The sequence below is a fragment of the Scophthalmus maximus genome, chromosome 15 (assembly GCF_022379125.1).
Source record: "Scophthalmus maximus strain ysfricsl-2021 chromosome 15, ASM2237912v1, whole genome shotgun sequence".
Lineage (NCBI taxonomy): Eukaryota > Metazoa > Chordata > Actinopteri > Pleuronectiformes > Scophthalmidae > Scophthalmus > Scophthalmus maximus.
In genome coordinates, this window is record NC_061529.1 from 29,313 (window position 1) to 40,895 (window position 11,583).

At 41.1% G+C, this 11,583-nt stretch overlaps 1 protein-coding gene across 1 annotated transcript; it reads left to right on the top strand.

The window, feature by feature from the left end:
- Positions 1 to 4,894: 4,894 nt before the first annotated feature.
- LOC118286742 (forkhead box protein A1-A-like) lies at positions 4,895 to 11,186 on the top strand. Its single transcript, XM_035611420.2, has 2 exons — positions 4,895 to 5,137; positions 7,835 to 11,186. Exons 1-2 carry the CDS (start codon positions 5,072 to 5,074, stop codon positions 8,945 to 8,947), a joined length of 1,179 nt encoding a protein of 392 aa, XP_035467313.1. The 5' UTR covers positions 4,895 to 5,071; the 3' UTR covers positions 8,948 to 11,186.
- Positions 11,187 to 11,583: the final 397 nt, after the last annotated feature.

An 11,583-nucleotide genomic window follows, 5' to 3' on the forward strand; every position in this document is an offset into this window, starting at 1 on the left:
GAAGACCAAGTCGGTCGAAACGTTGCCAGAAAAGCCGGACACCAATTTTTATTTTTCGTAAGGCACAGTTTTGCCTACTATATATATACTTACCTCAATTTTAACGCACTTTGCTCCGTCCTGGGACCGAAGTGATGGGACTGGGTGGGTGGAGAGTGCCATTTCCGTCTCCTCCGGGAGATGGGCTCAGTTCCCCTAACCTAACCCGGCCAGGTCCTCCACCCAGAATCCCTGTCACTTCGATCCCCAATCCACAGACCTGACCCTCATTTTGAGCCCTAACCCTAACCACATTCCCTACCCTGATCTTGACCCTAAGTTTGGGCTGATCCATTGGGTATTGGGGATTATGGGGTTAACAGGCTTTACGAAAGACTAAGAAGAGTTAAGAGGAGGAGCTTCTCAGAGAGTATATAAGGAGGAGCCCCAGGAAGGGAGCCCATTTCATACACGCACATCGAGCAGACAGGATCGCTCAAGCTGTAATTAAGTCCCATGAATTGACGCTAAATATGAGCTGTATGTGTCCCGCTGGCCTGATGAAGACCAAGATAGGTCGAAACGTTGCCAGAAAAGCCGGACACCAATTTTTATTTTTTCGTAAGGCACAGTTTTGCCTACTATATTTATACTTACCTCAATTTGAACGCACTTTGCTCCGTCCTGGGACCGATGTGATGGGACTGGGTGGCTGGAGAGTGCCATTTCCGTCTCCTCCGGGAGATGGATTCAGTTCCCCTAACCTAACCCTAACCCCCTAACCCTAACCCCCTAACCCTAACCCCTAACCCTAACCCCCTAACCCTAACCCCCTAACCCTAACCCCCCATACGAAAAAACAGTCATGTCAGGCGAACAGTTGACTGAGGTACGCAAGGGGAGAAGAGGGTCTACATACCATAGCCTACAGGGGGACAGACTGTACCCCTCCGGTCTCCTTCATGAGCTGGTTTCTTTTCCCCTTTCCTAACACATTTAGAGGCTGAGGGCTGAGGGGGCGACGTGGAGCTGTTAGGTAGACAATCAGGACCAAGACAGTGTGAGTTCCTGACTGAGTTCCAGGACTGACACTGCCTCAGAAACTAAGCAAAACGATTGGAGAAGCAACATCAGCTTCAGGAAAAACCCTGAACAAGATCGAAACAAAGTCACACAACAAACTAACTGTCCGAGTGTTGAACCACAGTGGAGACAAAACAATGTGGTGACGAGTCACAGCTCTGATACAGGACATAAGACACACACACTAGTCCCTCTCGTCTCTACTTACTGTTAAAACATCTCGCTCTCCACAACCAACTGGAAACTAACTTCCACAGATTACTCACCAACCATCTTGAACACCACAGGGGGATGTGAGCTGATGTCCTCGTGTCAGCTGAGATCTGAGGAACAACAAGAATCAAACAGATGAACCAATGAGAGACAGACGAGAGAGAATCAGCCGCACGTGCAACACCGGGCATTTAAATACATCAACTTCCTGAAGATGCCACACGGGGGCGCAAGAGCACCAGGAACTGACCGGTGGAAGTGCAGAGCAACATATGACATCATCTGTCAGAGTTGTGGACAAACTAATAAAACTTTATTGACAACAATAGAACAGAACACTTCTTCAGCAGAATCTATTCAATGTTCAGACTGAACCTTACTCCCTGAATTTACTATGTATTAAAAATAAATTAAAAAATATACAATTAACACTTGAAGTTGTTTTTTGCCTGTTTGATAAATGTTTATGTCTTTTGATTCCTGCACGATTGGGTAATATCTTCATGATTGAACGAATTTATTGTAAGTCGCTTTGAACAAAAGCGTCTGATTCCATAATCCATAATTATATTACATTCATGCATCAGTGTGTTATGATACATATATCAATGTTTTATGGTTTGTTCAGGACGCCCCAATGTTTTATATTTTCATGAGTCTTCAAAATAAAAATTGACAATGAACTGTATGTTCATTCTTCCTATTTTGGAAACGTCTTCACTTTATTCTTCACAAAAAAATAAAAGATTATAGTCAACACTAACCTCTGACCTCTGACCTCCTGACAAAAACTAGAAACAAAACACATGAAACAAAGGAAACTGGAGAAAGTATAGATTTAATATTCAGTTCTAGCTTCATGTATAAATGATCAGTGAAGCGTCTTCATCTGCAGTCTGACTCATTTACTTTGCATTAACTTTTATATTGATTTCATTTTCAGATATTAATTTCTAATTCATTATATTTCTATATTGGCTCACACGTGGGAGCAGCATGAATTATATAACTCTATATTAATGTCATTATTACACTGTGTGTGTGTGTGTGTGTGTGTGTGTGTGTGTATGTGTGTGTGTGTGTGTGTGTTTGTGGCTGGCTGAACTGATAAAACAGAGTTCAATGGTTCAGGGGGAAAACAAAGCCATCAACATGACTTTAATAACAGGGTGTAATACACACACATACACACACACACACACACACACACACACACATAATATTGGTGTAAAGTATAACAACAAAGTACCAGAGAGGAAACTGTGGCTCAGGAGCCAGAGTGGGTCGTCCACTAACCAGAAGGTAAATTGTTAAATCCCCATGTCCACATCGTGAAGTCAGGACATGATGTGTGTGTGTGTGTGTGTGTGTGTGTGTGAGGGTGAGTGTGAGTGTGTAATTCCATACAAAAACATACATGGCTGGATGTCGTCATGGAGAAAATAATAATTATATGGTTGTTCAACAGTTGTTCAACCTCAGTCCACATCTGTAAAACTCACTGGCCTCCAGAGGGCAGCGATGTCAACTGTCACTGGGCAGTTTGATTGTTGGTGTGTTTCAGCAGCTGTTTGCGTTGCTGTAGAATCCAGATGTGTCATTAACAATTTTAATATAAATGTAAAACCATGAACAGAGAAACAATCTCTTCTTTCCTGAACAATGTCCTCGTGAACCCACGGTGACTTCACTTCCAGTCTCCTGGAGTCTATCAGTCTGTGGGACGAGGTCATGGACCGGTGACAGGTGAGTGACAGGTGAGTCAGTCTCTGCGGTAACAGGATAATTATCAGAGAGCAGCTCTTAGTGTGACAGGTGCAGATTAACAGTCTGAGTGAGTCACATGGAAACGTGAAACAGGAAGAAGAACACAGTTCAGGTCTGTTCAGAGTCACTGGGGAACCAGACGAGTCTCTGAACTATCCTGCACAGGGTTGTGGTCCAGGTCTTCTGGTTCTGTGCTTCATCAGTCAGACTCTCTGCTCCAGGTCATAGCCCCCTGACCCCTGACACCATGGCTGGAATCTTCATGACTTAAAAGTTGAGTGAAGCCAAAACAGAGGAAATGTTTCAGAAGCATCTTAAGCATTGTTGTAGCTTTCTGAAACAGCAAAGTCATATTTTCTAGTTTTATCCAGTAGAATTATTTTATGCCTGATTGAGTCTTTAACACACACACACACACACTACACACAATCCAGTGGATCATCCAGTTAATCCAGTGTGATGATGAGGATGATGAAGAGGATCAGTCGTTAACTGACTGGAACCAGTCAACCAGAGTAAAAAACAGTGATCAGGTTTATTCATGTGACACAAGTCTGATCGTTGTTCAAGAAGAATAAATGTTATTAGAACTGATAATAATAATAGATTATATTAAATTAAATGATAATGATAAGAATGATACAGCTGCAGTCAGACATCACAGAGTCAAACTGCAGCTGTTTATATAATTATATAAATTAAGAAAATACATTTTTTAAACATTAAAGTTGTGACAGTTTTGCTCCTTTTTAAAAATGTGCTGATGATCTAAATCTGTAAATGTGACAAAACTCTGGTTTCATAAAAAATCCTCTTATTTTTTCTCTTTTTTCAAAACTCTGGAAGTTTACAAAATTTATTTTTGATTTCACGTAAAATGTGCGACATTCACTTTCTAAATAACATGTTCTCATTCCAAGTTGCTATTGTCACTGATATTTTCCTGAAACCAGTACATAACCCCTTAAAAATCTAAATTACAAGAATTTTTTATAAATTGTGCACAAACATGGAATGAGCGTTTATAACTGAAGGAGACTGACAATGTTTTTGATTCTTTTTAAAATGTTTCACCAAATATAATATGAATAAATGAAGGGTTAGTCCCCCTCCACAGTCCTGCTGTCTGCCCTCCATCACGCTCATCATCACTTATTGCCAATCAGATCAATCAGATCAATCGTCGTGTGTTACTTTGTTTGATTGGCAGTGTGAAGGAATGATAACAAAAGTGAGGAGGAAGAGGAAAAGGAAGAGGAGTTGGGAGGAGGAGGAGTGAGGAGGAAAGAGGAGGAGGAAGATGAGGAAGAGGAGGAGGAGGAGGAGGAGGAGGAAGAGGAAGAGGAAAGAGGAGGAGGAGTGAGGAGGAGGAGGAAGAGGAGGAGGAAGATGAGGAAGAGGAGGAGGAGGAGGAGGAGGAGGAAGAGGAAGAGGAGGAAGAGGAAGAGGAAAGAGGAGGAGGAGTGAGGAGGAGGAGGAAGAGGAGGAAGAGGAAGAGGAAAGAGGAGGAGGAGGAGGAGCAAGAGGAGGAGGAGGAGGAGTGAGGAGGAAGAAGAAGAGGAAAGAGGAGAAGGAGGAGGAGTGAGGAGGTAGAGGAGGAGGAGGAGGAAGATGAGGAAGAGGAGGAGGATGGGGAAGAGGAGGAGTGAGGAGGGTTGGAACTGCAGGAGGAGGAGGAGGAGTGAGGAGGAAGAGGAGGAAGAGGAGTGAGGAGGGTTAGACCTGCAGGAGGAGGAAGAGGAGTGAGGAGGAAGAGGAGGAAGAGGAGTGAGGAGGGTTGGACCTGCATGAGGAGGAGGAGGAATGAGGAGGAAGAGGAGTGAGGAGGGTTGGACCTGCAGGAGGAGGAGGATCGCATCAGTCTGCAGGTCACAATCACCTCCTCTTCCTCATCACACTGCCTCTCTCTGCTCCTCCTGGCCCGGCTCGGCACGGAACTCTTAAACCTGGACCAGGACTCACTCGCGCAGAGAGGGGACCGGGGAGAGCGGGACCTGCAGGATCCGTGTACCGGCTGCGGGCTCCCGTCATGCTGGGCACGGTGAAGATGGAAGGTCACGAGGCTCCTGACTGGAGCGGATACTACAGCGAGGAGGTCGGTGACTCTTTGTCCAGTAGAGCGCTGCTTTTACCGTCACTAACCCCCTAACCCGGGTCAGACCTAGTAAATCTAAAACGAACCCTAAACTTCTCATCAGTTTCTGGACAGGAAGCGTCGCACTTCACTTTCTATTTTATAGTGTCTAGTGTCTAATAGTTTCTAATGTTAATTAAAAAATAATTCGTGTGAATAAAACTTGATTAAATGCAGAGACATAAAAATAGAAAATAAAACAAATCGACTGAAAAGAAAAAAAGAGGATAAAAATAATTGTATTTTCAGTTCAAATAAACCAAATTCGGAGCGTTTGAATTTAAAAGTCAATGTTGTTATAGTTTTATAATTTCTATACTTTAAGTTGAGCAGATAAACACAAACGACTTCACAACATTTAATTCTTTCATTTAAACTCATTGAGTTTAAATATGAACTTAAATTAAATCTTGAATTTAAAACAAAGCAAAAACAAACAAAAAGGCAAAATTGGTACAAATATTTTTTTTGATGCAACAACAAACGACGTCTCGTCCGTTATTAATTATGAAATGTGATTTATTTCATGTTTCACTGTTTGATCAGTGAATCTGATTCTAAATCCTTTTATTGTGATTATTAAATTATCTTTTAAAAAACTATTCTGATTCAACATCGTGTCTTTTAGTCTGAAAGTCTCATGTGTGGATTCTGATTTAACAAGGTATTAACTGGCATTATTATTATTATTATTATTATTATTAACAATATTATTAGAAAATAACATGACTAACAAGGAGCTGCTCTTATTTCTTCTAATGATCTATGAGATTAATAATCATATACAGATTACAGTCATTCATTATCTTTATACATATTATGTTGTTATTGTTTCTACACTTAGTTACGAGTATGATTTGATTTAATATGAAATTGAAAGTGAATCGTCTGGTTGATAATCAAAAATAACACATTTTACCCTATTAACCCTAATAACTAAAATAACAATAGTAATAATTTATAATCATTTTTATTATTCTATTAATGTCATAATGTCGATGTTTGAATGTTTAAACCAGAAGCAGCTCAGACCGACTGAAACCTGAAACATGAGGATTTAATCAAAATATATAGAAAATAGTGAAAAAATGTGAGAGATATAATTATTTTAAAGACAAAACGAGTAGAATTTAATAAAATTAAAGACAAAATTAGTAAAATGTAATTACATTAAAGACAAACGAGTCAAATGTAATTATATTTTAATTATTTTAAAGACAAAACGAGTGAAGATGAATTTAGTAAAACTCAGGGTGTTTAATGTTTCACAGTTTGAGTTCACAGTCAAGATGGAATTTCATTTTTGAAGCCGAGTGAAAAGAACAAAGATTTTACTTTGACCCATGACAGGTGAGGTGAGTCTCGTTCGGGGGGTTAGGAGGGTGAAGTGTTTTCAGACAAGCTGCTAAATGTTTGTTCGATTATGAAAATCCCTTTTTGTTTTTACTTGGAATGAAAATGAATTAATCCTTGAAATGTGATTCATTTATTGTAAAGAGAATTTTAAATGAAATTCTGATTTATTAATTAATTAATAATTCTTATTGTTTATTTCTAATGTTTTTCAGCTCAGATTGAACTCATCATATTTGAATCTAGTGTAGGGTCAGGGGTCAGGGGGTTAGGGTGAGGTTGGGGTTTAGGAGAAGTCGGTTAATAGATAATTAGCAAATGTGTGAAATAAAGTTAAATATGACGCCGTTAAAGTATTAATATGAAATAAAACAAAACTCTTCTAATCATCAGAACAAATCGTTCCGACTCGTGAGCAGCTGCTCAGATTTATTCTACGGACTCTGATGTGATTGTTGATCTGATTGAATACAAATAATCAATTATTAATTTTGAAATGTGTTTCTGTGTCATGTTTGACTCTCAGATGAAATTTTGAATCTTAATAATCAAATATTGACCCATGATCATGAAGGAAATATTTATTTGGAGGACTGATGTTGTTTTCATGCTCCTTGTAAACTGATCAGTGATTTTTTCTGCTTCATCAATAAACAAACACACATGAATCATTGGTTTCATAACTCGCTGTTACCTGAAGAGGTGAGGTCAGAGGTCAGAGGTCTAACACAAATCTGACACACAAGAAAAAATTTAAATCCATCATCAAACCTCAGACAAAACCATTTAAAGACCGGACCAGTTTAAAGACTAGACCAGTTCAAAGACCAGACCAGTTAAAAAAAGACCAGGTGTTTGTGGTCTGATCTGATCTTATCTAATCTGGTCTAACCAGTTAGATCAGAACAGTACAAATGGTTCTGGTTCCACTCTAAATGGTACTGCTCTAACTGCTGTAATCTAAATGTTATAGCGAGTTCTATGATCTGGTCAAAGTGGTTCTGTCTGGTCTCTCTGCTCTGGCCTTATTGGTGTTGATATTGTTTAACTGCAGCTGACCTGGAATAACTGGTTCTGACCAGGCCTAACAGATACTGGTCTTGGACTAACTCCATCTAAACAGGTATAATTGGTCTAAGTGGTTTTGTTGTCTCTGCAGGTGTACTCTCCAGTGACAGTGATGGTTTGGGTTCTGGTCTAACTGGATGTGGTTCAAATTGGTTATGGTTATGACCTAATTTGTTCTGGTTCTGGAATAAATGGTTCTGGTTTTACTGTTTCTAATTGGATCTGGTCTCTCTGCAGGTTTACTCTCCAATGGCAGGTGGTGGGTTGGGATCTGGTCTCGGAATGGGTTCCATGTCGGGCTACATGACCAGCAGTGGGACCACATCTGGCTCCTTCAACATGTCATACAGCGGGACCGGTTTGAGTCCCACCCCAGTTGGGGGGATGGGCGGTTCAGCTCCAGCAGCCATGTCAGGTCTGGGTGGGGGCGTGGGCTCGATGGGTGGAACCCTGAGCCCCTCCAGTATGAGTTCACAGCAGGCCTCAATGGGCCTGAACCCATACGGGGGCATGAGTCCCACCATGAGCCCCGGTATGGCTTATGGTGGTAGTGGACTGAACCGTGCCCGCGACAACAAGACATTCAGACGTAGCTACCCGCACGCCAAACCCCCCTACTCCTACATCTCACTCATCACCATGGCTATCCAGCAGGCGCCCAGTAAGATGCTGACTCTGAGTGAGATCTATCAGTGGATCATGGACCTGTTCCCGTACTACCGGCAGAACCAACAACGTTGGCAGAACTCCATCCGGCACTCGCTGTCCTTCAACGACTGCTTCGTTAAGGTGTCACGCTCGCCAGACAAACCCGGGAAGGGATCGTACTGGACCCTCCACCCAGACTCTGGGAACATGTTTGAGAATGGTTGTTACCTGCGGCGCCAGAAGAGGTTCAAGTGTGAGAAGAAGATGTTGGTAAAATCAGACGGGAGGAAGGAGCAGGGGGGAGGAGGACCGTCTCCTGCAGGGGATTCCATCAAACCTCCAGGGCTCCTGGACTCCTCCAGCCAGGCAGCCTCACCCCCCATCGGTGGAGCAGTGGACCTGAAGGTGTCTGGCTCTCAGCTCCTGTCCTCCCTGTCGTTGCCCCCCCACCCCATGGGAGTGCATGAGTCCCAGCTGCACATCAAAGGAGACCCCCACTACTCATTCAACCACCCGTTCTCCATCAACAACTTAATGTCTTCCTCAGAGCAGCAGCACAAACTAGACCTGAAAGCCTATGAGGCGCTGCAGTACTCCTACAGTGCTGGGGGGGCATCTGGCCTTGGGGGGAGGACCATGGAACCTCTGGAGACTTCCTACTACCAGGGGGTTTATCCCAGACCACTCCTCAACACCTCATAGTATCTTCTGCACCTGCGGACTCTCTGCATGCCATCTTCGACTTCTTGTCTGACTGTGATGATGCTGAACCAGCTGCTGGTTTCTGAACTGGACTGTGACCAAACCAGGACCCATTTAATTAAACTGATTCCAGGTCTGTTTTCTCCTTTTACATACTGAGTCAGAAACAGCTAACGCTCAGGTCTTTAAGGTTCAGGATACTAACAGGGTTTCGGTTAGGGGATTAGGGTTAACCCCCTAACCCTATCCCCCTAACCCTAATAACTTTGAACCTCCAGCTCATTATCCTCTGGTCAGACCACGATCGTCCAGAATCTTGAAATCACTGAATCAAAGTTGTTTGATTCAGTGTTTATGTTCGTTTCCTAACATCCAGACTCTCAATGCCCCACAAGGTCCCTCACCCTCAGACTCCAGGCCTCACCTCTGACATCTAACCTCTCCTCAGGCTCGGGCTGATTCAGAGTGACACACCTGTTGCCTTAAAGACCAAACTTAGGAAACAAAAGTGTCCCGTCACAGTGGGAAGCCACGATAAGAGCTGAGGAAAGGAGCTTCAATGCTTCCTATCTGATCTCCTTCAGCCCAGGACACACTGAAACCTCCTTTACTTAAACAAAGGAATGCTGTCCCACAATTCATTGCAGCAGCAAAATTTAATGCCACCCACCATTTCCTGTAAATAATATCCGCAATCACCAGTGTGTCTCAGCACCATGGTGGAGTCTTTCACTTCTTTCTTTCACCTCCTTCCATCCAGGTCAAGGAAACATGGTGAGGAAAGGACATGGGACTATTGAACCACAGCCAGTAAACTGACCACTCAGAGTTTTTTACAATCAATTAATCCACCGGAACCTGCTCTTTTCATTTATTCTGCATCGCCTCAAATTTAATCTACATCGCCTCAGATTTATTCTGCGTCGCCTGTAGTTTAATCTGCGTTGCCTCAAATTTAATCTGCGTCGCCTCAGATTTAATCTGCGTTGAATCAAATTTATCCTGCATTGCCTCAAATTGAACCTGCGTCGCCTCAGATTGAATCTGCGTTGCCTCAGATTTAATCTGCTTTGAATCAAATTTAACCTGCGTCACCTCAGATTTATTCTGCGTCGCCTCAAGTTTAATCTGCGTTGCCTCAAATTTAATCTGCGTTGCCTGAGATTTAATCTGCGTCGCCTCAGATTTAATCTGTCACCTCAGATTTATTTTGTGTCACCTCAGATTTATTCTGCGTTGCCTCAAATTAAATCTGCGATGCCGCAGATATTTTCTAGAGTTTGATCCTCCTGTCTGAGGTTTTATTCAGCATGTTAGGGTTTGTGTCCTGATAAGATGAAGGTCAAAGGTTGCCTGGTGATGGCTATGGAGTGGTTGCTATGGTGACACTGATGAAGCTGCAGATGTTTACAGAAACTAATTTGGTTGCATTATATAGATAAAACTTTTTGAGTAAAGACTTTGAGTATTTGATCGGATTTATTTCTCCCACGACCTTGTCTGCCGCTAGGCTGACCTCTTGAGGGGTCATGACCCTCAGAGTGAGAAACCAACACATAGATAAAAAGGTTTTCATTTAAAGGGTCAATTCACCCAAATTCTCCCAAATGACTCAAACACGGATTCTCCCGCCTCTCTGATTGTTGTCATCTGTATCTGGGAAGATATTTGGCCAGTTTCCTGCTGTTTGGTCTTTTCTAGTTGAACCAAAGTCCTGCTTATTTTCTGATGTTTTTATCAACACACACACACACACACACACACATATAATATCATATTTATTATATATACTGAATGATGATGATGACGATCATCCTCATCATCACAGTTCATCACGTTTACAACTCACATTCAAATCTTTTCAGTTGTTTATTAAAACACTAATGTCTGATTTAATTCATATACTTTTTGGTTTTATAAAATGATTATTAAATTTTTCAAAATAAAATGATTCTAATTAAAAATAATTAAAATCTTTGTATGTATTTTCAGCCACTGATCAATAAACAATGAGACCTTGTTGCTGTGACGTCAGACCAATCAGGAGAGTTATTGATTAGTCTATTGATCCTGAAACAGTTTGTTTGTGACTCACTTTGTGTAAAAGGAGAAAACACTTGTTTTCTGACTGTTGATAAAAATCTACTTTGTGTATTTAAACTCTTCCTCACCTCTGATTAGCGATTATTGAATATTACCATGACTCTGATGCATGTTCTTAACTTATTCTGTCGTTTAAATAAATAAAAACAAGGAAATACTGGACTTTGATTGATTCATTGAGAATTATTATTATTATTATTATTATTATTCTTAATTAGCATTATTGAGACTTATATTTTGAAAATATATTTAAATGTATTTAAATGTAATAGTTTAATTCATGAGTTTGGTATTTTAACATTCAAGTTTCTGTGAACTGGTTTTATTAGAAATTAATTTATGTTTAATTAACTGATCATCATCATTCATGTGAGTGAAGCGTCGGAGGCTGATGATGATTCTCAGAAAATAAATGCTAAAAAAATATTTTATTCTTTTCATGAAAAACCTCGTTTGTGCAGTTTCATTTTTCAGCTCCAGAGACTTTAATAAAAAACTCGATGTTTCCACTTGAGCCGAAATTAATATTTCAT

What these genes read in the sequence shown, in the direction of transcription:
- LOC118286742 (XM_035611420.2), top strand. Translation starts at nt 5,072, where the DNA reads ATGCTGGGCACGGTGAAGATGGAAGGTCACGAGGCTCCTGACTGGAGC. An exon ending in GCGGATACTACAGCGAGGAG is followed by an intron (nt 5,138 to 7,834) that starts GTCGGTGACTCT and finishes GTCTCTCTGCAG; the next exon opens with GTTTACTCTCCAATGGCAGG.